Genomic DNA, 23,628 nt, shown 5'->3' on the forward strand with positions numbered 1-23,628 from the left:
GTACTTCTTGGAGGTGCTTGGCTGGTTGGAGTAGCCTCTACCACCCTCGCACGCAAAATAGGCGCATATGACGTCGAGTTGCGGAAAGCGCCCGTATGAAGAAGAAGAAGTATCATTTGTCTTACTGAAACTTTTATAAAAAGGGGAGAAGAATCTAATCTGATACTGCAAAATTATAAAGTTGTTTCGACGTTTTGTAGATTGAATGAAAGACGAGGCGGTAGTTGTATTTTATTGTAGAAATCTCTAGACTATAAGATTCTCGATCAGTGTACTGAATACTCAACAGAAAAAATATTTGAATGTTGTGCTGTTGAGGTAAGTGCGATAAATTGCTACATTGTTTGTTTATACAAGACACCAAACTCAAATATTACTTTATTTTTTGAAAAATTAGAACTACTTCTCCATAAATTAACCATAAATAATAATAAAATTATTATATTAGCCGGAGACTTTATCATTGATATATTAAAAGAAAATCAGATATCAAAATTATTTCAAAATCTACTAAGTAATTTCAATATTAATATAAATATAACGGAACCAACTCGACAACAAGCATGCATAGATAATTATATCTAGCTATTAAGCGACAAATATTCCTACAGCAAAAGGCAAAGTAATTAAACTTTTTCTATCGGATCATGAATCATGCCAACTAGTAAGTTTACCGAAAATATTTATAAATAAACCGAAAAATTGATCTATAAGAATTAGGGATTATTGTCAAGAGAATATACATAAATTTAATATGTACTTACAATCTCTAAATTGGATCGATGTAATAAATGAGTCAAATGCCAATACAGCCTTCAAAAATTTTCATGATTTCTTCTGCCTGTTATACGATCTTTGCTTTCCCATATATAATAAAAAAATGTCCAATTATGTTGGCAATAATAAATGGATAACAAAAGGTAGCTTGTATTAAGAAAAGACAGTTGAGATTTACTCACTACAAATCAGTCTCGTGAAAGTAAGATAAAGTTAAAAAAATATAGCAAAATATTACGGTCTTGTATTGACTGCTCTAAGAGACACCTAAATAAAAAAAAAATAAAACTAAAGCTAATAAAGAGAAAAAGTAGTCACAATAATATGACAGCTAAAAATTGTATTGACCTAATTCATTATTAGACCAGTGCCGAAGCCTTTGAAAATGATAAAAAGTGAAACAAAATAATAGTAGGATTAAACCCATTGGAAAAGGACGAGAATATAACAAAAATTAAGGGAAAAATAAATTACGGGCGATCTGAGGTCGGGAAGTGGATTTTTTTTTGTTTCAAAAATTATCGACCCTGGTCTATATAACGACGTTGATATAACAAATCCATTAGACATTGCAAAATCATTTAATAATTCCTTTATTGATTTGACTAAAAATTGTAATCATAATTGGAATAATCAGTATAAATACAAATTAAATTCAATCAATAATATTATATTTCTCTCTCCATGTTCCGAAAACGAAGTAATAAAGATAATAAATTCTCTTTAAAATACAAAGGCAACAGGTTATGATTCGATATCTACACATATACTCAAACACTGCAAGCACAATATCTCTCATATATTGACTCACTTAATTAATATATCCTTTTCACAGGGTGTCTTTACATAAAGCTTAAAGTTATCTGTTATTAAGCCTTTACTCAAAAAGGGTACTAAAACCGATATAAAAAATTATCGCCCAATTACTCTTATATCTATTTTCTCAAAGATAAATGGAAAAAGCAATGTATGTAAGAATAATGCATTTTCTAAATAAACATAATATTATAAAAAAAGAACAAACTGGATTTCAAGCTAACAAATCAACTACTTTGGCTGCTTATTACTTAATAGAAGAAATTACTACATGTATTATATTTTTTTATGGAATAGGAGGACAAACGAGCGTACGGGTCACCTGGTGTTCACCAAGTGATCACCGCCGCCCACATTCTCTTGCAACACCAGAGGAATCACAAGAGCGCTGCCGGCCTTTAAGGAAGGTGTACGCGCTTTTTTTGAAGGTACTTATGTCGTATTGTCCCGGAAACAGCGCACAAGGAAGCTCATTCCAGAGCTTTATAGTACGAGGGAGAAAGCTCCTTGAAAACCGCACTGTGGAGGACCGCCACACATCCAGATGGTGGGGATGAAATCCTAACTTGTTGCGTGTCGTGCGAAGGTGGAAATCGGCGGCAGGAATCAGGTTAAACAGCTCTTCGGAACATTCCCCGTGATAAATGCGGTAGAAGACACACAATGAAGCGACATCTCTACGCAACGCCAAGAGATCCAGCCGTTCACAGCACCATCTGAAAAGGGTCGTTGGCAACAACACATTGACATTTGAGGAAATGGCAACTGTGTTGTGTCAAATTGAATCGTGCCTGAATTCAAGGCCTATTTCCCAAATTTCTTGCAATCCAGAAGACGCTGTTCCATTGACACCTGGACATTTTCTGGTGGGTGAACCGCTAGTGGCTGTGCCAGACTTAAATTATGAACACTCTTCCATAAATTCGCTTAAACGTTGGCAACTCACTCAAAGGATGTTACAGGATTTTTGGCGTCGGTGGTCTTTAGAATATCTTAGTCAAATGCAGCATAGGTATAAGTGGAGCCACTGTTCTCCTGTGGAACCCAAACTTGGAGACATTGTGCTTGTGAAGGAGGATGGTCTTCCTCCGGGTAAATGGTTATATGGTTTAATTATTAACAAACATCCTGGTTTGGACAACCTTACCCGTGTAGTCACTTTAAAATGTAACAATACTGAAATCAACAGACCAGTTTCTAAGTTAATTGTATTGCCAGTAGCTACACAAGTTTAAGCTTACGATTTTATATACCCACACTACTATGTAGACTTTGAATTACATATGTTTTTTTTTTGTTAACGGATTTTTACTTGTAAGTTGTTAAGCACTATGTTATGTTTTTTTTTTGGTTTCGCCTTTTAATTTGTTTTTTGTTATATGCGTTATTATTTATTTAGACAACCCTCACATTATATCACGGTGGGTGGTTTATATGTTATTGCAAATACTGCATACTAGTTAAGGCATTTTTTATTCTAAGGGTCTAGTATATTGTCTAGTGTTTTAAGTATTTGATTCTTACTAAAGTAATGGACATTATTACCTATGTCCATGGTGGGCGGAATGTTTAGAGTTTAGTTCATAAAACTCTCAAGAGATGGCGCTCACTATGATATTATAAAACGCGCTAACACTATTTTATTGTATTTAGTTAGGTCAGCCAATTTATATTGATTAAATGATCAACCCAATAAGACGTCCCAGACACGTAACGGTAGACCCGGATGACGACATCACCATCGCGAACGCGACACCCACACAAACACCGACACAGACACGCACACACCGCCTTCGCAGGCGTAGGCGCGGTCAACCACCGCAAACCACTGGCACTCGTCACTCTGACGATGGCCAGCGGCCCGCACCCTAGATACACCACACATTGTTTTGATACCCGACGAGACGTTAGTCCTCGTCCTGTAATCGCTTCACCACACTCACTCACACACGGACTGACTGACGGACTGACATACACCACTTACACAATCACAAACACACTCCACAAACAGACACAAACACAAACATACATGCACACAAACATTTACACTACGTACATACATACAAACACACATACATACAATCATAAACACATACATACACACTTACATACATTACACAAAACATCACCACACTCGCCGGCGAGTGTGCTCTTATCACCTTTTCATCTTCATTTCATTTCATCTTCATTTTCATTCTCTCTCCTTCCCACAAGCACACAGCCGGTCTGAGGTTCGAGTCTCCTTAGGAGACGCCCCGCGACTGTTGTTGCGTAGTCTTTGCGGCCTCCACGGCCCACGTCCTACTTCGCTGTGAAAGCCAGAGCTGCTAACAGCACAGAGGAGGTTTTAGTCGGTATGGGGTGTCCGCTTACGCGGACACTCGAGTCCGACATATTACGCCCCGTTCCGGGGCGTAAATACGTAACAGTATTTCCTCCTCTCAAAAAAAAAAAAAAAAAATGATTAAATGACCCAGACTCGACCATCAGACTGAGATTCAGATCCTTATAGCGTGTTTGATCTCGTAGTATTCATACACCAACAATGGAGACCTTTTCGAGACTATTGTACACTTAACTTATTACAAATAATATCTATATGGTGGGACCATGAAAAGTATGAATCTATTTTAACACCAAGATAAGTTATACAATTAACTCTTTCAATTGGCTTACACTTACAGTTTGTAAATTTATTATGAAGGCACAGTAGACTATGTATATACATATTCGGGGGTGAATCTGTGAGGGGTAAATATGGTGAGTGAATAATAACTAGTTTAATTTATTCCAAATTCAGAACTATACCATTATCGTGAGACCATTTGACTACGTTATCTATGTCTAACTGTACTAAGCTACACGTTTCAGCGAGGTTGGTGCCGGCTAGCAATGTACATAAATCATCGGCAAACATGTAAGCTGAACAGTGCCGAATTACTTCACATAAGCTATTTACTTGCATTAGGTAGCAGATGGGCCCACATCCGGACCCTTGTGGTACTCCACATCCCACCTAACGTAGTGGCACCAATCACCGACAAGAACCAATGATCGACGTTTTTTTTTGTAATTCAAGAAAATAAGAGTAGGAAATTGATTTTCTAATATGGCTACTCTATATCATAGACTATATGCTTCCTGCTGTCATCTAGTGACACTTGAAAGAAATCCGCTATTTTCTCTAAAACTGGCCGCGTGAGATCTGAGTCTGGCTAGTGTTCCTCTTCAAACAAAGGCATTTCTAAGCGGAATCTTTAGGAAAGTAAGTACAATGTTTTGTTCATTATTTTGGCGTGTTTAAACTTATGTTAATTTGGTGTTTTTTACGGTATGTTATGGGGACTATAGTAACGATTTTCATTGTAACTAAAATTTAGAGGTTATTTTTTTCGACTTAAAATGCTGATTTCGTTTACTGGTTCTCATAAATTGACTTCCTCCAATTATCGACAAGTGTCGATAATAATTTTTTTTTAAATATTTTATTTATTAACAGAATATTGTCTTTTGGTTTTTTCTGAACTGTTAGATATTTTTAATCAGTTGATCAAAGTATAGTTACCAGAACACGATGTCGATTATTGGAGTTACAATGTGTCGATAATTGGTTCTTGCAGATGGCTCAGAGAAAAAACTACACTTCCGATCAAATAGAGAAAGCAATTGAGGCTGTAAGTAATGGTGAAAAGTGATTGCAGTGGCTGCGCAACGTTTCGGAGTACCTAGGATTACGCTTCATGACAAAATAACTGGAAAAACTCCAATAGGTTGCGCCATGGGGCCAAGTACTATTTTGACGAAATTAGAAGAAGATATTCTGGAAAGATGTGTAGTAAAGTTGTCTGAAAAACATATTCCACTTAATAAGGATTCTCTGCTGGACAGTGTGCAAAAAAATATTATTAATCAAAACAGGCCAAACCCATTTACTAATAATAGGCCTGGTAAAAAATGTTTTCAGTCGTTCATCAAAAGGCATCCAAACTTGTCACAAAGGGTACCTGACCTAGAGCTCGAGATAACGTATCTGAGAGTAACATCAAGACCTGGTTTAATGAAATAGAAAGTTATTTGGATGAACATAACTTCAAAACTATTCTAAACAATCCACACAGGTCATTTAATACAGACGAAAGCGCATTTTTTTTGTCGCCCAAACCTGATCGAGTAATCGCCAAAAAAGGACTGAAACACCTATATAGTAGCTGTGGGGATGATAAGGACAAACTTACCGTCCTTATCACAGGAAATGCAGCCGGAGACCTTGCCCCTCCAATGATCGTTTTTAATTATGAACGAATTGCGTCGTCCATTGCTGCCAGTGTTCCCGATGACTGGGCAATAGGTAAGTCGGAGAGTGGATGGATGTGCAGCAGCACATTCTGTGAATTTTACTCGTTGAGGATGGCCACAAATCACACCTCACGCTACCACTATCTAATTTTTGCTCCCAAAATGGCATTGAGATCTTTGCTCTATACCCAAACTCTACACATCTTTACAACAGTAACAGGTTTAGCTTAGAAAGGGTATTACGAGAAGAAAGCGGCTGAGAAAAATAGAAAACAACAAGAAAAAGGAAGAAAGAGCAAAAAAGAGAATAGAAAATTTGAAATTAAAGGAACAGTTAGCCAAAGATAAGAAAAATAAAACTTACAAAATAAAAACAGCTAAAACAAAAGTTAAATGAAAGACGATTATTCAAGAAGAATTGACTTCAGACTCCGATATGGAGGTTTCGTACGGTGAAAGTGATGTTAGTTATGATGAGCCTAATTCTTTAGACTCAGACTTAGAGAATTTACTTTTACGTAACACATTTACATCTTCAAATGCCATTAAATTAAAGGAAAAGCAGAAGTATACGATTTGAAGTTTCATAATAATTACGTATGAAGGGGAATATTTTCCAGGCAAGGTTGAAAGCTTGAGAAAAGACGTAACCTTAAAACCTTTTTTAGAGTTTGTACTCTAAAAAAGGTGTTTACAGGTGTAGGTACAAATACATTTTGATACTTAAAACATAATGTATGTTACCAGGTAATATAGTCGAACACTGGGTGACGATAACTGGGTGTTGACTATTGGAGTGCTAATGTCAAAAATTGGAGATATTTAAAATACATATAATTTTTTATTTATTACTCATCTGCATCATATTTTAAAAATTTATTATTGACGATTTATATCTCATGGACATATTTTACCGTATTCAATATCAATTTTATTTTAAAACATGATAAAAATATTTTTAATTTTAGAAAGAAATACATGAACTTCTAAAAGTGTCGAATATTGGTGCCATTACGTTAGGTCTCCTCGCTGAACGTGTCACCCACTCTAACACGATAAGAGCGTGAGTTGAGGAAGTCGCGGAACCATTGGTACAGGGTCTGTCCCACACCACACTCGTCCAGTCCATTCAAAAGGGTGTCCGTTTCTAGTGTATCAAAAGCTTTTTTGAAATCGTAAAATATAGCGACAACTATTTTTTTATTTTCTAAATGTGTATTTATTTCATTGGTAAATTTAGATAATAGTGTGTTAGTGCTTTTACCTTTTTGAAATCCATGTTGGCATACATTTAGTATTTTATTTTTTTGTAGAAAGTTTCCAAGTTGATTCACAATACACTTTTCAATAATTTTATCAATACTAGACAAATTATCTATAGGTCTATAGTTAGAAAAATCTTTACGATCACCTTGCTTATGAATGGGACGAATTATAGCTTCTTTTAATTTAGGAGGAAATTTATGATGTCTAACAGATAAATTAACTATGACAGGACAGACTTTATCAACAACTGACTTTATATCAGACATGCGTAGGAGATCGCTACCAGGTGATTTATTTTTATTCATATTAATAATATTTTTTGTAACATCACTACTAGTGACTGGTTGCCATCTCATGCCCACATCACACTTTACCACATAGCTCTCCCTTTGTAAAAATTTATCACTACATTTATGTTTAATTAGATTTATTTCATTTAAAAAATTTGAAGCAAACTTGTCACAAATCTCTTTTTGACTGCCTTGTTTTACCATATTTCTTAGTATCAGATCATCTAAAGATTGTCTAGGTTTACCCAATAAACTATTTATCTTATCCCATATTTTTTTAATATTTTCATTACAGTTTAATATAGTTTGTTTATCATACTCTGATTTACACTTAATAATAGATTTATTACACTTATTTCTAAATTTAGTATAATCTTTTTATCATATTTTTTGGCTCATTGCACCATATTGTAAATAACTCTCTCATAATCTCTTTCTTGTATCATTTTCTTTAAAGTATCAGTTATCCAACTCTTATTATTCCTATTGTTTTTACTAACTTTACATGTGTGCGTTTTGTAACATTCATTGTATATATTATTAAAAAGACAAGTAAAAGCTTTAGATAATTCTACTGGACACTTAATATATAATAACTCATCAAAATTGGTTAATAATAGTTTTTCTCTCACTAAACGATTGTTAAGAACACGGCGGGTGATGGGCTGAGCTGAGGCTGGTTGGTCTGATGCGTGAGGAGTACATTTCCATTTTATAAATGCTGCAATATAATAGTGATCGGATATCTTATGTTTTATTACTGCTGAGTCAATTAATACTAATGGTGCTCTAATGTAAATATGATCAAGACACGATTCTACCAATTTGCCCATAACTACTTCCCTCCTGGTTACATCACATATGCATCTGGTGAAACCATACTCCGCTAATACATTTTCATATAATATAACATGGTTATCTCAGCTATTTAAAAGATTTATATTTAAATCCCCACAAAACATGACTTTTGAGCGTTCTGGTAGATTATTTAATAAATTTCTAAATTCAACAATAAAATCTTGTATTGTATCCTGTTTATAAAATCTGGGTGGTCTATACATAGCTATTAAATAGAATTGTACTCCATTAGCATAAGTCCAAGCATCCAAGTGTAATAGAAACGCACTCTGCAGATCGCATAATGGTTGTACTCACGAACGCAGCAGTCTCGTTCACACTCACGTTGAGCTCCAGTCGCGAGTAGACCAGTACCCTCCCCCACTGCGCCCCGTAGGGGTAACCCAGGAATGTTATAGAAAGACATTAAGGAATAATTATTTATGTTTGGTTCTGTTAATACTATAATGTCTATTTTACTTAAATAATTGCCGATAGTAACTAAGAATTCACTAAAGTGTTTTTTCAATGATCGAATATTAACATGTAACATGCTTTTAGTCACTGTTATTGTGTATTTGTTGTAACCAAGTATTTAAGTTATTAACACACTTATTGTTTATAGATCCGTCAGTTATGTAGTCCATGTTTAATAAGTCTGTGAATTTTTCAGTAAGTAATAAACATATTATTAGATTTTGGCAAGTTACCTATTAAATAAAATAAAAATAAATGTTCACTTTCTAATAATTAGATTACTTATATCACTTTCGGCCCTTGCACATATCACTTTTTCACCTTCAGTTTTCTTGACCAGGATTATTCCATTTGTTACCCAAATATACTTATAAATTCCTTGTAATTGCTTCTTGACACTCCATAGCAGCGTCCGAGTTGATTAAGTTAGATCTTCGTTTATATAAATTTTGCTTTTATCCAATCCACCTGTAACCATATTACTTGTGATATCCGATAGTTTGCGGCGCTGGGTAAGCCAGTTGTCCCGTGATGTAGATCCAGTGGTCTTAAAGCCCACAATTATAGGTGGTGGTTTAGTGCCTACTTTGTATGGTCTTGAGCATTATTTTGCATATTTTGTTTACGTGATGCCTGCTCAAATTCTTGAATTTTTTGTTCGATGGAAATGTTTTGCTTTTCTAAATATACACATTTGTATTTAGTTGTATTAGTACATTTGTGATTGCTTTTTCCAGTTTATGAATCTTTTCTTTTGATTGTTCGTGTTCAACAAGTCATATTTATCAGATAGCATAATTAGACTTTGTGTAATGGAATCCAGTTGTGTTTTGAATCCCGTGATAGCCCCAACCTTTTTTTGTATATCCTTGAGAATTTTTGAGTAATCTTGTAACTCTTCATCCTGATCTTCATCTTCACAATTATTGCAGTAAATGCGGTTTTTACCATTTTTAATGTCTGCTGCTTAACCCTTTACACATCCCCTATGAAAAGTCCCTTGGCAAGGCCCTTGACACATGAAATGCGATCCTTTTTTCGCTAGCACTTTTTACATTTTTGGCATTCCATTATTAAAAAACACACGCGCGGTCAACAATGTCGGAAGGTAGTTCAATAAATTTAGTCACACAGGCGCAGCGTAACAGGTTTATTGTACACGTACGCTCGGTATTCTGAGCGAGACTGGGATTACGGATGCGTCACTAAAGGAATGGAGCTCTACTGCCAAATGAGAATCGCAGATAACTCTTTGAGGAACCTGGAGAACCTTAATGGAAGGAAAGTTATTTTTAATTTCATGCCATTCTTTTTTAATTTCTTCTGAGACTGGTTGATCCCAGTCGTAGTTCTTGAGCCAAAGTTTTTGGTTGAATAATGCTAGGACTGAGAAGGCCAAGTGGGTCGAATATTTTGAAACAACTAGACATTATGCTCCTTTTGGTTACAGGCGCATTATTATCGTTTATGGTAACAGGAAAGTTAAAGGTGTCAGTGATCGGATCCCAACCTATACCGAGTGTGCTTGATGATTCGCTAATGGTTAATTGTTCGGTAGAGTTAAAGTCTTGATAATTGAACAAGGGTGCATAATTTGTTTTGTATTTACGTAGATGAAAACAAGCTGATCCCAGTGCTTCAGATACAGATTTTTGTATGTACTTTAGTTGGGTTTCATCATTAGCACCGGATATCAGATCATCACAATATATATCATTTTGTATAATGACTTTAATTAGTTTATCTTTACATTCTTCTCCCACTTGAAACAAACATCTTGTACTTAGGTAGCTGGCGCTTGCTGTGCCGTAAGTGACAGTACCAAGTTGAAGAGTTTTGATAGGCTGTAGCTGTTCATCTCTCCATAAAATAAGTTGGAGGTCACGATCACGCTGATCAAGATCAACTTGTCGATAAAATTTGTTAATATCGCCAGCGAGAATGAATTTATACAGTCGTGCCCTAATTAGAATGGAGAAAAGAGAACTTTGCATGTTAGGACCTACCATTAATATGTCGTTTAGGGAGTAGCCCGAAGTGGTGGGAGCTGATCCGTCAAAGACAACTCTGATTTTAGTTGATTCACTTTCCTTAAAAACTGCGTGGTGAGGGAGAAAGTATGATATATTTGGTATTGCAACTGGTGACACTGTAAGATGCCCCAAATTTTGATATTCTTAAATAAATTCGGAATATTGTTACTTTAGCTCCGGATTTTTTCTAAAACGCCTTTCGAGAACTATCTTTTTTTTGCTGTATAGTATGAGTTGCATAGACAGTCAGGGGTTTCCTTTAGGGGAAGCCGTACACAAAACCTGCCAGAAGACAAGTCTTGTTGTTTTAAGGAAATGGGATTCGCATTCAATTTCGCTAGAAGTAAGAAGAGTGTTTGTTGGGAGTTCTAGCTCCCAGAATTTTTTGATTAGTTCGTTAATTTGGGGTTTGTCATTAAGCATTGTTAGATTACATTGGAGTGGATGTTTTGAAAAAGTATGTACTTTAGAAGAAAATGGACCAGCTATTATCCAACCAAGCTTAGTATTTTGTAATTTTGGATGATTGGGACCTAAGTCATGCTGTTCATTTTTAATAATATCCCAAAAGAGATGGACCATGGACATCAATGGGAGCCTTTGGAAGATTTCCGGCAAGATCATCTAATACATAACAAGTGTGACATTGTATCATGTAATGATATGAATTCAACAGTACAGCAATTAGATACTTGGTTTACGCAATTTTTTCCAATTCCTATAATATTTAGTGCATCTACGTTATTGAAACTAATATTTAACCTTTTTATCAGGGATTCCTTAATGAATGTGCACTGACTGCCGCTATCCAGAAGTGCACGAACAATAGCCACCTCCTTAGTTTTAGGGTTACATACTTCTATCATAGCACTAGAGAGTAACACGGTATTTGAAATTTCTCGAGAGACAGCTACTACGGCTTCATTTTTTATTTCAGCAGGATGGGAGCAGACGGTCGTGGATCATGCAACAAAGTATTATGGTGGCATTCCCGACAGGGATCCAGGCGACACTCTTCATCGGGATGGCCTTGTCTTAGGCAATTTTTGCACAATTTATACTTAGAAACAATGGACAACTTCTCTTTAATATTCTTTTGTTTAAATGTAGTGCAGTCGTATATTCTGTGGTTTCCATTACAAATTTCTTTGATTCTGTCCCGTTAGAGTAATAGTGCTCTGTGGTTTCTGTCTTGTTAAAGTATTAGTGCTCTGTGGCCTTTGTTGTGTTTGACTACTACCTACAAACGTTTTTTGTATTCTTTCGTTCTCATGAATTGAATTATTTTGTAATGGCGAAGGTTGTCCTACAAAATGCGAGGGACGCGGCACAAATGGTAACCTTTGAAATGATGTGTTACGTGTTTTAGGTCTATTTAATGATTCTAGAACGTCAGCTCGGTCAGTGAGAAATATGAAGAACTGCACCAAGGTAGGAGTGTCACTTAAGGTGTTACGGTGTTCCTCCCATTTGATAGAAGTGCGGCTGTCAAATTTTGAAGACATTAAAAATATTATTAATATGTCCCAATACTTTGTGGGTTGACCGAGGCTCGATAAAGCACGTAGATTTTTTGTGACATGATCTACTAAATAACGCAATGTTTATTCTGATTCTTTACTGATATTTTGAATATTAAATAGCGAATCTAGATGATAAATTAGAATCCTTTTATTATCAAATCTTTCACAGATTAAGTTTCAGGCTTCTGCATAGTTAGCCGAGGAAACTTCTAGATTTGATATGACACGAGCTGCATCACCCTGCAGATATGATAGTAAATAATGAAACTTATGTATATCGGGAATACGTTCTTTTCTGTGAACTAAACTTATGTAGGTATCACGAAACTCGAGCCACGGAAATAAGATCCGTCAAAGGCAGAAACTTGTATTTGTGGCAGTTTAAATCTTGTTTCTTGAGAGCAGCACGCATTGGTCATAAGCGGCGCTTCTCTTCAACCATGCTGTTTTGACCTTCATAACTATGAATGCCTTCAGACAATGCTAGTCTGTATAAACTCATGCTCTATACGTTCCCGCTCATCAAGTTCCAATTCTATATTTTGAGAATTTAGTACCTCAACCTCAGATTGCAAATCATCAAACCTTGTTGATAATAGTTCAAATCTAGATAGTTTCAAAGATAATTCAGCTACCTCAATACTTAATACTCCTGTCTGAGAAGATATTTTCTCAATATAGTTCTTAAATTTTGTAATTAGACCCTTTATTGAACTCTGTTTAATCAACAAGGGTTTTAAAGATTTTAGTGTTTTTTCTTCTTCATGTGACATTTCACCTAGTAATTTATAAACTTACCTAATAAATTAAAATGTATTTATAAATTTCAAGTTATATTTAAGGTAATTACTAAATGTATTTTTTATTCTATAATTTTAACTAAGTAGGTATTTGGAGTACAGAAAGCTTATTTTAAATTATTATTAATACCTAGTAGTTGTAAATATCAACAAGGATTGAACTATAAGGTAGGTTTTTAATATTCTTAAAGTTTAGTAATAGTAGGTAAATTAGCTCACGCTCCTTATTACGGTTAAGTGGTCAGGCTGGCTGGATGCACACACAGGTGCAGTACACTTCACTCAGATAAGTATGTGTTGGGTGAGGTGCAGATATATATCATTTTCAAACACCGAATGTTGTCTACGTAACCTATCTTTACTTTTAAATATCATTGTTACAGTATTGAAGATTCGTAAACGATATTACAATATGGAATTGAATAGTATTATAGTTGATTTTTTATGGATTTTATGGTTCAGCCTTGTATTGTTTCACTGGTTTGCATTATTTTAAAAATATGTATATGTTTAAACTTTTGTGTAATTAATATGTGTATGTATCTGAATTATATTTTTTGTCATTGACGTTATTTTGACTTGACTTGACTAATAAGCTGGACTTGATACCGATTCTGCAAGTGATGAAGTAGAAACAAGACAAGAGTTTAAAAGTGAAAATTATATCCATAATATGTTCAAACATGAGGTATTTTCCGCATAAATGAAACAACACATTTTTGTTGGAAAACTATATTTCATAGAAACATAGCTACACAGTTACACTTAAACCAAATATTGGAATATAAAACCGCGTAGTTCGCGCCATCTGAAATTAAACATAATTATCATTATATTAAGAACAATAATATGGGTAGTTCCATCCTAACCTTTAATGACATCCACAACTAGTGTAAATAATCAACTCAAGAATTAAAATTCACATTACGTTTTACATGAATAATTATTTCAAATTTGTAGTAATTTATTGAGTAATTAAATATTTTATGCCAACTTTGGAACCATTCCAACAATTTCTTATTTATCTAACTTAAAGCTTACAAAATGACATAGAACTTTGTCCAAACCTTTGTTTTAACTTCACAAAAAATTTGAATGACTGATGCCAAAAAGCTTCCCATTTTTGGTAGACCAGATAACATATTTCATAGATAAGTTTTTTATTATTTGGCAGATAGGGGAAAGAGAGAAATAATATTAATACATACTTGGTAACAATATAAAGCCGGATCTGCTGAGACGAGTTTTTGTGTTTGTTAACACATGTTGCATAAACAAATTTACAGTGTGGCTTAACAGTTTAAAAAAAAAATCATGTTAACATGTTTACAGCGACAAATGGATAACACAACCCGCGTTCGCCGGAGGGGAGACACTAACTCATATGTTAGTGTTCATGAAAGAAGATATATCATTCATATTGTTTTGTCATTGGGAGTGGAATACAGAAAATATGTATATACTTTGTTTTTTTTATGCATCAGATACATAAAGACTGGTTCTATGGGATTATTTTAGTAGCCTAATCACATCATTAGTCCACATCCTTTTTAATATCCGGTGAGACTATCTGATAAAACAACTCTTGAAAATCACATACTGATAATCTTTTTTTAGTTCTAAAATAATGAACAAATGTGATTGCAGGCATCGTCACACCCAGAAGCTATAACGATTTCTTCTAATTCAAAAAAATTTTTATTCCCTATAAAACATAAGTTATTTAGTGCAAGTCAGGATGAAATATAGAAGTAACAATAGCATTCAAATGAGTGTAACAATAAATTTAGAAACATTGATAACAAGATAGTATGGCTATCTTTATCATTCAAATAATCTCACACATTATAAATAGCATTCAAAATTTAGTAAGAACTCCTTTTGAGAACTAAATTTACTTTTGCTTAAAACAGAAGCCATGTTTTCATCATCGGAACTCATTTTTGAAATGAAAGTAAAACATTGGTTGGTTAAAAAATTGGCACAATGGCGGGTCCACTTAAGGGTCAAAATGAGCTATCACAAGATATAATGGTTAAAACTTAGTATCCCTTAGCACGAATTTGGATGTAAAAAATATTGTAGTTGATAGAGCTTTTAGTCCACGATTACAATGATACCACTCTTTTTATAAGGTAATGCACCGTTTTCGAGAAAATAACGAAAAAAATTCTAACCTAAAACAGATAAATCACGTAAATAAACACTACTGACATCGTGGCGGGAGGCTATAAACTATCATAAAATGATTTTGGTTTCTTCCTAAAATATTTGGACAGGCTTAAGCCCATACAGCCATAAATTGTATGAAAAACAGTGAAATGAAATGTAAAAAATAGTCTATGACAGATTAGACGGCTTCATCAATAATTATTTTGAGATAAAAGGGAAACATTTATAAAAGGGGTTATTGTTCATGTTCATCAATCCGCAAACATCTATCGCCGCTGCCGCGGCACGCTACGCTCGGCTCGTGCGTTGTTTTAACTGTTCTAACATAGCTTAACCTAACCAATTTTAATCAATTGTAGTTGATAGAGCTTTAGTCCACGATTATAGTGCTACCATTCTTATTACAACGTAATACACAGTTTACAAGAAAAACCAAAATAAAAGTCTACCCTCCCCCCTCCCTAATTTGTTAATGGGGGGAAACGCCTATTTGGTTCTGGCACTCGCCGGCCGCTGCCGCGGCACGCTACGCTCGGCCCGTGCGTTGTTTTAACTGTTTAACATAATCTAACCTAACCAATTTTAATGAATTGTAGTTGATAGAGCTTTGGTCCACGATTATAGTGCTACCACTCTTATTACAACGTAATACAGTTTTTATGAAAACTCAAATTAAAAGTAGACCCTCCCCCCTCCCTAATTAGTTAATGGAGGGAAACGCCTACAATTTGGTTCTGGCACTCGCCGGCCGCTGCCGCGGCACGCTACGCTCGGCTCATGCGTTGGTTTAACTGTTCTAACATAACCTAACCAATTTTAATGAATTGTAGTTGATAGAGCTTTGGTCCACGATTATAGTGCTACCATTCTTATTACAACGTAATACACAGTTTACAAGAAAAACCAAAATAAAAGTCTACCCTCGCCCCTCCCTAATTTGTTAATGGGGGGAAACGCCTACTATTTAGTTCTGGCACTCGCCGGCCGCTGCCGCGGCACGCTACGCTCGGCTCGTGCGTTGTTTTAACTATTCTAACATAATCTAACCTAACCAATTTTAATGAATTGTAGTTGATAGAGCTTTGGTCCACGATTATAGTGCTACCCTCTTATTACAACGTTAATACACAGTTTTTATGAAAACCCAAAATAAAAGTCGACCCTCCCCCCTCCCTAATTTGTTAATGGGGGGAAACGCCTACAATTTGGTTCGGGCACTCGCCGAATTGCAGTTGATAGAACTTTGGGGATTTATTACTTTTACTAATTTATGGCGGTATGAGCTTGAACCCTTTGCCTGTACTTATATTTTACTAAGAAACCAAAATCATTTTATGACAGTTTTTAGCCTGCCGCCGCGATGGCAGCGCTCATCTAGTGTTTATTTACGTGATTTATCTGTTTTAGGTTAGAATTTTTTTCGTTATTTTTTTGGAAACGGTGCATTACCTTGTAATAAGAGTGGTATCATTATAATCGTGGACTAAAGCTCTATCAACTACAATATTTTTTACAACCAAATTCGTGCTACGGGATATTTATTTACGTGATTTACCTGTTTTAGGTAAGATTTTTTTTTGTGATTTTCTTGAAAACGGTGCATTACCTTGTAATAAGAGTGTTATCATTGTAATCGTGGACTAAAGCTCTATCAACTACAATATTTTTTACATCCAAATTCGTGCTAGGGGATACTAAGTCCAACCCGATATAATTGAGCATAGTGTTATCAAGGACTTCTACATTGACTGGAACTTACCATAAAGATGAGTTTAATCAAAGAGACCGAAGCCCATGTCCTCATCATCAGACTCAGACTCTTCTTTCTTCGCCTCCTTCTCCTCTGTAAAAGTATTGTATCAGTTATTTATAATTATTCAATTACATGATCATAGTATAAAATAACTATGGGAGTAGATCAGATTCCAATTGATAACAGCACTGATATTCAGTCGAAAGATGGTGATTAATGTAATCATCATTAAGAAAAGCTACAGTAATAAAATAAGGACATAATTTATGACTAAAGTGGTTATTACATGTATATCAATTGTTGTAAATTAATAACCCCAACACTAAACAAACTTCAATAAATTTCCTCACTGTTATGCCCAGATTTTTAAAGGTATATAATATAATAATACCACACCAAAATGATCCATAAATTAATTACGGGACGAGCATGACATTCAGCTGATGGTAATTGATATGCCCTGCCCAGATTATTGAAAAGCCCAACAGCACTACAATTGTGCTCATCACCTTGAGATATAAAATGTTAAGTCTCATTTACCCAGTAATTTCACTAGCTACGGCGCGCCTCAGAAGAAACACAGTAAGGTTTACACATTACTGCTTTACAGCAGAAATAGACGCCGTTGTGGTACCCATAACCTAGCGGGCATCCTGTGCAAAGGAGCCTCCCACTGAAATATATATATTATATATTAATATTCGTAAAATATCTGAACTATAAACTAGATACAAACCTTTCTTATCTTCAGCCGCAGCTGCTGCTGGTGCTGCTGAGGCAGCAGCCGGTGCAGCGGCACCTCCTGCTGGCATTGAGGACAGCTTCTCTCGGCCTATGGAGTTATCAAGCCAATTAAAAAAATTTAACTAACTTTGGATCTAGATAGTGTTTTCATTTGACATCAGTAAAAAAAATAACATCAATATTATTATTCAGTCGAAAGATGGTGTATGTTCATTCATCATTAAAATATGAAATGTATTCAAGTTAAACTTGATAAGCACTTCTAGTAATAATTAAGTTTTTTAGCTAACACAAAATTTGCTCAGTGATGATTAGCTACTCTTCAACATACCTAAGACAATTTATTGCAAATGACTGTATTATGTGAAATATAAGAAACAGTTGCTTATAAGACATCAAATAATCTAAAGGCAATAAAAAGCATGCAAAATTGATTTTGAATAAGTGTCCATAGTTTTTTTAATTGTACTGTGGCATTGCAGACATTTTTCAGTCATTACACATGAAAAAAAACTGTAACACTTGCTTATGAATAAGGCATCAATTTCAGATTTGGAAATAATAAGTTATTTTATTAGCACACCATTCAGTTCATTTAGTGATAACTTAATAGACTAAATATAGTTGATTGGTAACAGCATTCTCTAGCATTTGAGTGACCAGACTTGTTACTTAGTTCTTGTATTGGTTAGTTGGAATGTTATCTTTATTGATTTTAACAAATATCAACACGATTTGTAATAAAACTTAATTTTGAACAGCAAGAATATTTTAACAAATAAGTAGAAATACAGATTAGTCATAATTAATAAAATATAAAACCGCCAACGTAACATCACGTGTAATAAATAGGTACAATAATTATTCATTATTGTTGAAGTGAAATCATAGTGTTGATGAGAGATGAACATGTGGTTGATATTAGCAAATACATTTCAACTAAGTCTTGAGTAACATTATAATAGTATAGACAATTTAACTGAGACGACCATTGAAGGCAAATCGTTCAACATTTACTTACCCTCAGCCATTAATTCTTCAACGCTCTTGCCATTGAGTTCAGATATAACCTTTTTTAGTTTCTCCGAATCAGCCTCAATACCAACAGAGCTTAAGATCTTTTCAATGTCTGCAGCAGCTGGGGCCGCTTTCCCGCCCAAAACAGCTAACAAATACGCGGCCACGTAACGCATTCTGAAATAATAAGTTCGATTTTATCACTTCAAAGCAAAGGGTATCATCGCGCCTCTCACGCTTAGAGGTTAACTTTCTGCTCACTTTTAAATCCACATAAATCATAATAATTCACGAGTAAATCACGAATATAATTTCATATAACAACTAAGATATTCATATTAGAGTATGTCCATTCAATATTTTAAATTAATTTCACTTACTTTAAGTCTTATGACACGAAACGTGTAATGCCGATGAGAGTTTTTTAACAAAAGAAAACAAAAAATGGAAAACGTCAAAGCGGTCAAAGTATTAACGAAATACAGTGACGTTGGTGCTAGAAATGTAAACCAAATGTCAACACTCAACTTGTCAGTTGTCACTTGATACCTACGACCACAGAACAGAAAAAGTGACTTCGACAGTTGTACATCGATTTTTTTTGGGATTTTATGACCTGGTAACTGAGACTTTTAAGTATTCATTTGATTATATTTTTATACTTTTCATTTCACTGTTGACTAACCACTTCACTTTATTTTATTTTGTTAGATTAGAATTGTATTCCTAATATATTTATATATCGGTTTATAACTTCTTTTGTCTCTTAATAATTGATCAAGTTGAGGCGATCGTGATGAAGGATCACATAAAACTTTTGAATCACTGATTTCACATTTGGCAGTCGAAAATAAGGTGTTCCACACTTAGAATATTAACTCTGCAGAAATAGCGTCGGTAACTTCATTTCAAATGGAAAGGACCAACGATATACTTCTTAGGGTGAGACAGGAAGGGACAAAGTGATTGATCTTGTATTTCTATCACGTAATCCATTTTATTGTTTGCCCCAATTTCAACTTTTAAGGCAAACAAGCAAGATATGTCATGTCATTGATCATCATCATTTTATTGTTTTCAATATATTTGGAGTGAGATACGGATTCCTCTTGTGGCGATTGCATTCACATTAGCTGGAAACCCAGTATTGTTTGGAGTGCCAACTGGTCACATAAGAGAGAGGGAGACAGATATAGACGCCAGACACTTGACAAAAAGGACGCGAGTCGCGAAGATAGACGCTAACTTTTTACCCGCGAGTGTTTAACTTGCATTATATAAATTATAACTGCTAAGTCACGTAGATAAACTTATTTCTGTTTATATTCACGAGAGCAAACGCAATAAACAACAGTAAAGATCGAGTCGGTGGTTTAATTTACAAGCTCACCGAGATGACATTTGTGACCCCGACGTGATATGCAGATTAAGAAACGTAGATGCTGAGGCCGTCTACATCAGAAAAACTACAAGAAGCCTGGAGCCGCTGATATCTTTATAACCTGGGTCGCCTGCAGTCTGGCTTTATAGTGTTGCAAATGACTAGTCTAAGATCTAGTGAGAGCCCAAGTATACAACTGCCTATGGATCTGTTTCGGTGGTAAATTAACATACAAATCTGGTAAGCAAGCTCATATTAATAATAACATTTCCCTGCAAGTTGTGTGTTAGCTACCTCAACTCATGCCATCGAGATACCTGGTTCATGAGGTGTTTGATTCCCTTGCAAATACCACAGTGATAGTTAAAAAGTGCATTTATTATATGGTGATTTTTTCTCTTGATTTCTCCAAACAAAGTGCAAGTGAAGTATACCTAATAACCAAGTGACCATAACTTTTTGAATTGTTTCCCCCTGTATTCAGAAACAACCTAGTATTTAGTTTTACCATTAGTTTACCATAGCTCAAACTTATTTCTTATAATTTAAGTCTATCTTTCCATGTTTGATCATTTTAAATTAACTGAGGTGTTGGTCTATAACAAATTAAAGATGAAGTTATTTAAATATACTATTACTTTACATCTTTTCGATCATCATCAAGCTTCAACTTATTATTAAGATAAATTGTTGCTATCAAGAACATAATATAATTATTATGTTATGTTGTTGTTATTGTGTAAGTTATAATTAATAACAAGTACATTAATAAAGTTATACTCAACTTCATTTATTCAATTTCAATATTTAAGGTTTCAGTAATGAAATTTTGGGGTTGGACTTAGTATCCCGTAGCACGAATTTGGATGTAAAAAATATTGTAGTTGATAGAGCTTAAGTCCACGATTATAATGATACCACTCTTAATACAAGGTAATGTACCGTTGGCAAGAAAATAACGAAACAAATTGTAACCTAAAACAGGTAAATCACTTAAATAAACACTACAGAGTGCTGACACTGCGGCGGGAGGCTAAACTAAAAACTGTCATAAAATGATTTTGGTTTATTTTTAAAATATTAGGACAGGCAAAGGGTTCAAGCCCATACAGCCATAAATTGTATGAAAAACAGTGAAATTAAATGTAAAAAATGTCTGTGACAGATTAAACGGCTTAAATTGTATGAAAAACAGTGAAATGAAATGTAAAAATAGTCTGTGACAGATTAGACGGCTTCATCAATAATTATTTTTATATAAAATAAATAGAACCTAGAGTCGTGTAGTCAGTAAAAAAACAAATAACTATTTTTCGTTTATTTCCTTTAATGTTTATTCCATGTTTAAAATGTCTTTGATTTATTCCTTTTCTATCGTGGTAACATGGATGAACAGAACAGGAAGAAACAGAACCACAAATAACTCTTTCGTGTTATTTGTGGCTTTTTTCGACGACATTGGCTTATTGGCTCGTACACCGGACACCGATTTGCTGCTTTCTCGACTGACGATTTTTTTCGAATTTACCATGTTGCGTTCTATTAAGATGTCGGACGCCGAACAACCCCACCAATCAACAAGTCAGGGATTCCCGCCCTCGACTATTCAAGAACCTCAACCGTCAAGTAGTCGTGATTATTTTGAAGCCGATGAAATACAAATAAAACGGCATTACTACGTTGAAGAATTAATAGAGATGTGAAATTTAATTAAGGTATATCAACGATTGGGTACGCGCGAGCAAGCTCTTGCCTTTGCTGAGAGCAAAGGAATGATTCCAAGGCAAGAAAATGTAATTATCATAAAAAACCATAGACGATTGTTTATTCATCCAATCGGCCTGTGGGCTCTTTTATATGCAGTAAAAAACCATGCAGATTCAAATCTAATGTTAGCCGAGGAAATGGTACTTGTTTTGACGGTATTCGAATAACATTACCACAAGTATTTTATTTAATGTATGCCTATGCATGCAAGTGGAGCTATTATGATACCCAGAAGGAAGATTTCACAGAGGGAGAGCATTGCCTTTCTAGGGCAACCATAATGGACTGGTTTAATTATTGCAGAGAGGCAGTTGTTCTTTACCAGATGGATAGGCAATCATTTACTGGAAAGATTTGGTGGTCCAGGCAAAACTGTTCAAATTGACGAGAGCAATTTCGGCAAAACGAAGTTTAATTTAGGTAAGTTCGGACTAACAAAAATGCACGAAATAAAATAAACAAGTCTGTAAAAATTAATAAATATTGCATATTGTGTATAGAATTAAAATGAAGTTTATTTTATTGTTTCAGGACGTCATATTGAAGGTCACTGCGTGCTGGGCCTTATAGAAGATGGAAACGAAGACCTCGGTTTAGAAGTCTGCCCAGACAATATCTGCTCAGCCGATGTGTTGGTGCCATTAATAAAAAAGCATGTGGCTGAGGGCACCACCATACATACTGACTTCTGGCGAGCATATGATTGTCTGGGGGATCATGGATCATACAGCACAAAGTAAACCACACTGATCCCGAGAACCCATTTGTGGCTGCAGACGGCACGCACACTCAAAGAATTGAGTCATAGTGGCGTGTCGTCAAAAGGTTTTTTCAAAAGGATAATTTCAATAATAGAGAAAATTTCACTGACTTAATGTTTGAATATTTGTGGAGAAGATTCGTAGAAAAACAAAAAAAGGATCCATTTGAAGAACTGATTAAAGTAGTAAATTATGTTTATAATAATAAACAGTTATAAAAGGGTTCATTATTTTTTTTAAACCACACTTTTAGTAAAAGTAATAAATCCCCAATGCTCTATCAACTGCAATTCATTTAAATTGGTTAGGTTAGGTTAGGTTATGTTCCCTTCCACCTGTGGCTATCTATTTCCACAGGGTCCAGGCCTTGTCGTGGCGCAAGGACTCAGTACCTGGGGTGCAATCCAGCACCTTGGGGAAGCTAACTGGACTTAGGGAGGCTGTTCCCAACTAGTTCTTTCTTTAAGAACTCTGCGGGATGCAGCCTGACAATCGGGATGCTCATAGTTGAGCAACGAGGACGGGCTCGGTGTGCATTTACACTGCCTCCGAGCAGGTGGGAAAACCCAGTTTTCCTGCCACCGTCGGTAAGCCCATCTTGGCTTAGCTCCCCGGACAGTGAGGAAGAAAACCTCTTTAAAAAAATTACCCCGAATCCCGTGCTCTAGTGCGTGGCCAGGGGATGCATGACTGATGGGTAGTTCAGTCGCAAGCGCACTCCCAGCCGAGGTACCTGCGGACCCCTCGGTTGGGCACAAATCTACGCTTGCCCGGGTATTGGGGGATCTCTGCCCGGGTTGACCTTTATTTCTCCCCCACTCGTGGGTACTAAAATGAATCAACCAAACAAAAAACAAACAAACAAAACAAAAAATGAGAGGAAGAAGTTATGTGGAAAGCGCGGTCAGTCGTCATCTG

The 23,628-nt window shown here is 35.2% G+C and overlaps 1 protein-coding gene, 1 non-coding gene and 1 pseudogene across 2 annotated transcripts; all 3 read right to left on the bottom strand.

The window, feature by feature from the left end:
* Positions 1-4,156: 4,156 nt before the first annotated feature.
* On the bottom strand, positions 4,157-8,929 carry LOC126979605 (uncharacterized; annotated as a pseudogene).
* Positions 8,930-13,831: 4,902 nt separating this feature from the next.
* LOC126967458 (60S acidic ribosomal protein P2-like) lies at positions 13,832-19,335 on the bottom strand. Its single transcript, XM_050811929.1, has 5 exons — positions 19,182-19,335; positions 18,806-18,978; positions 17,777-17,872; positions 17,047-17,130; positions 13,832-13,923 (listed from the first exon to the last, which is right to left on the bottom strand). The coding sequence occupies exons 2-4, from the start codon at positions 18,975-18,977 to the stop codon at positions 17,060-17,062; spliced, it is 339 nt and encodes a 112-aa protein (XP_050667886.1). The 5' UTR covers position 18,978; positions 19,182-19,335; the 3' UTR covers positions 13,832-13,923; positions 17,047-17,059.
* On the bottom strand, positions 17,934-18,010 carry LOC126971017 (small nucleolar RNA Me28S-Am982). Its single transcript, XR_007730758.1, has one exon. It is a non-coding gene; the product is annotated as a small nucleolar RNA Me28S-Am982 (small nucleolar RNA).
* Positions 19,336-23,628: the final 4,293 nt, after the last annotated feature.

This window comes from Leptidea sinapis, chromosome 1 (assembly GCF_905404315.1).
Source record: "Leptidea sinapis chromosome 1, ilLepSina1.1, whole genome shotgun sequence".
Lineage (NCBI taxonomy): Eukaryota > Metazoa > Arthropoda > Insecta > Lepidoptera > Pieridae > Leptidea > Leptidea sinapis.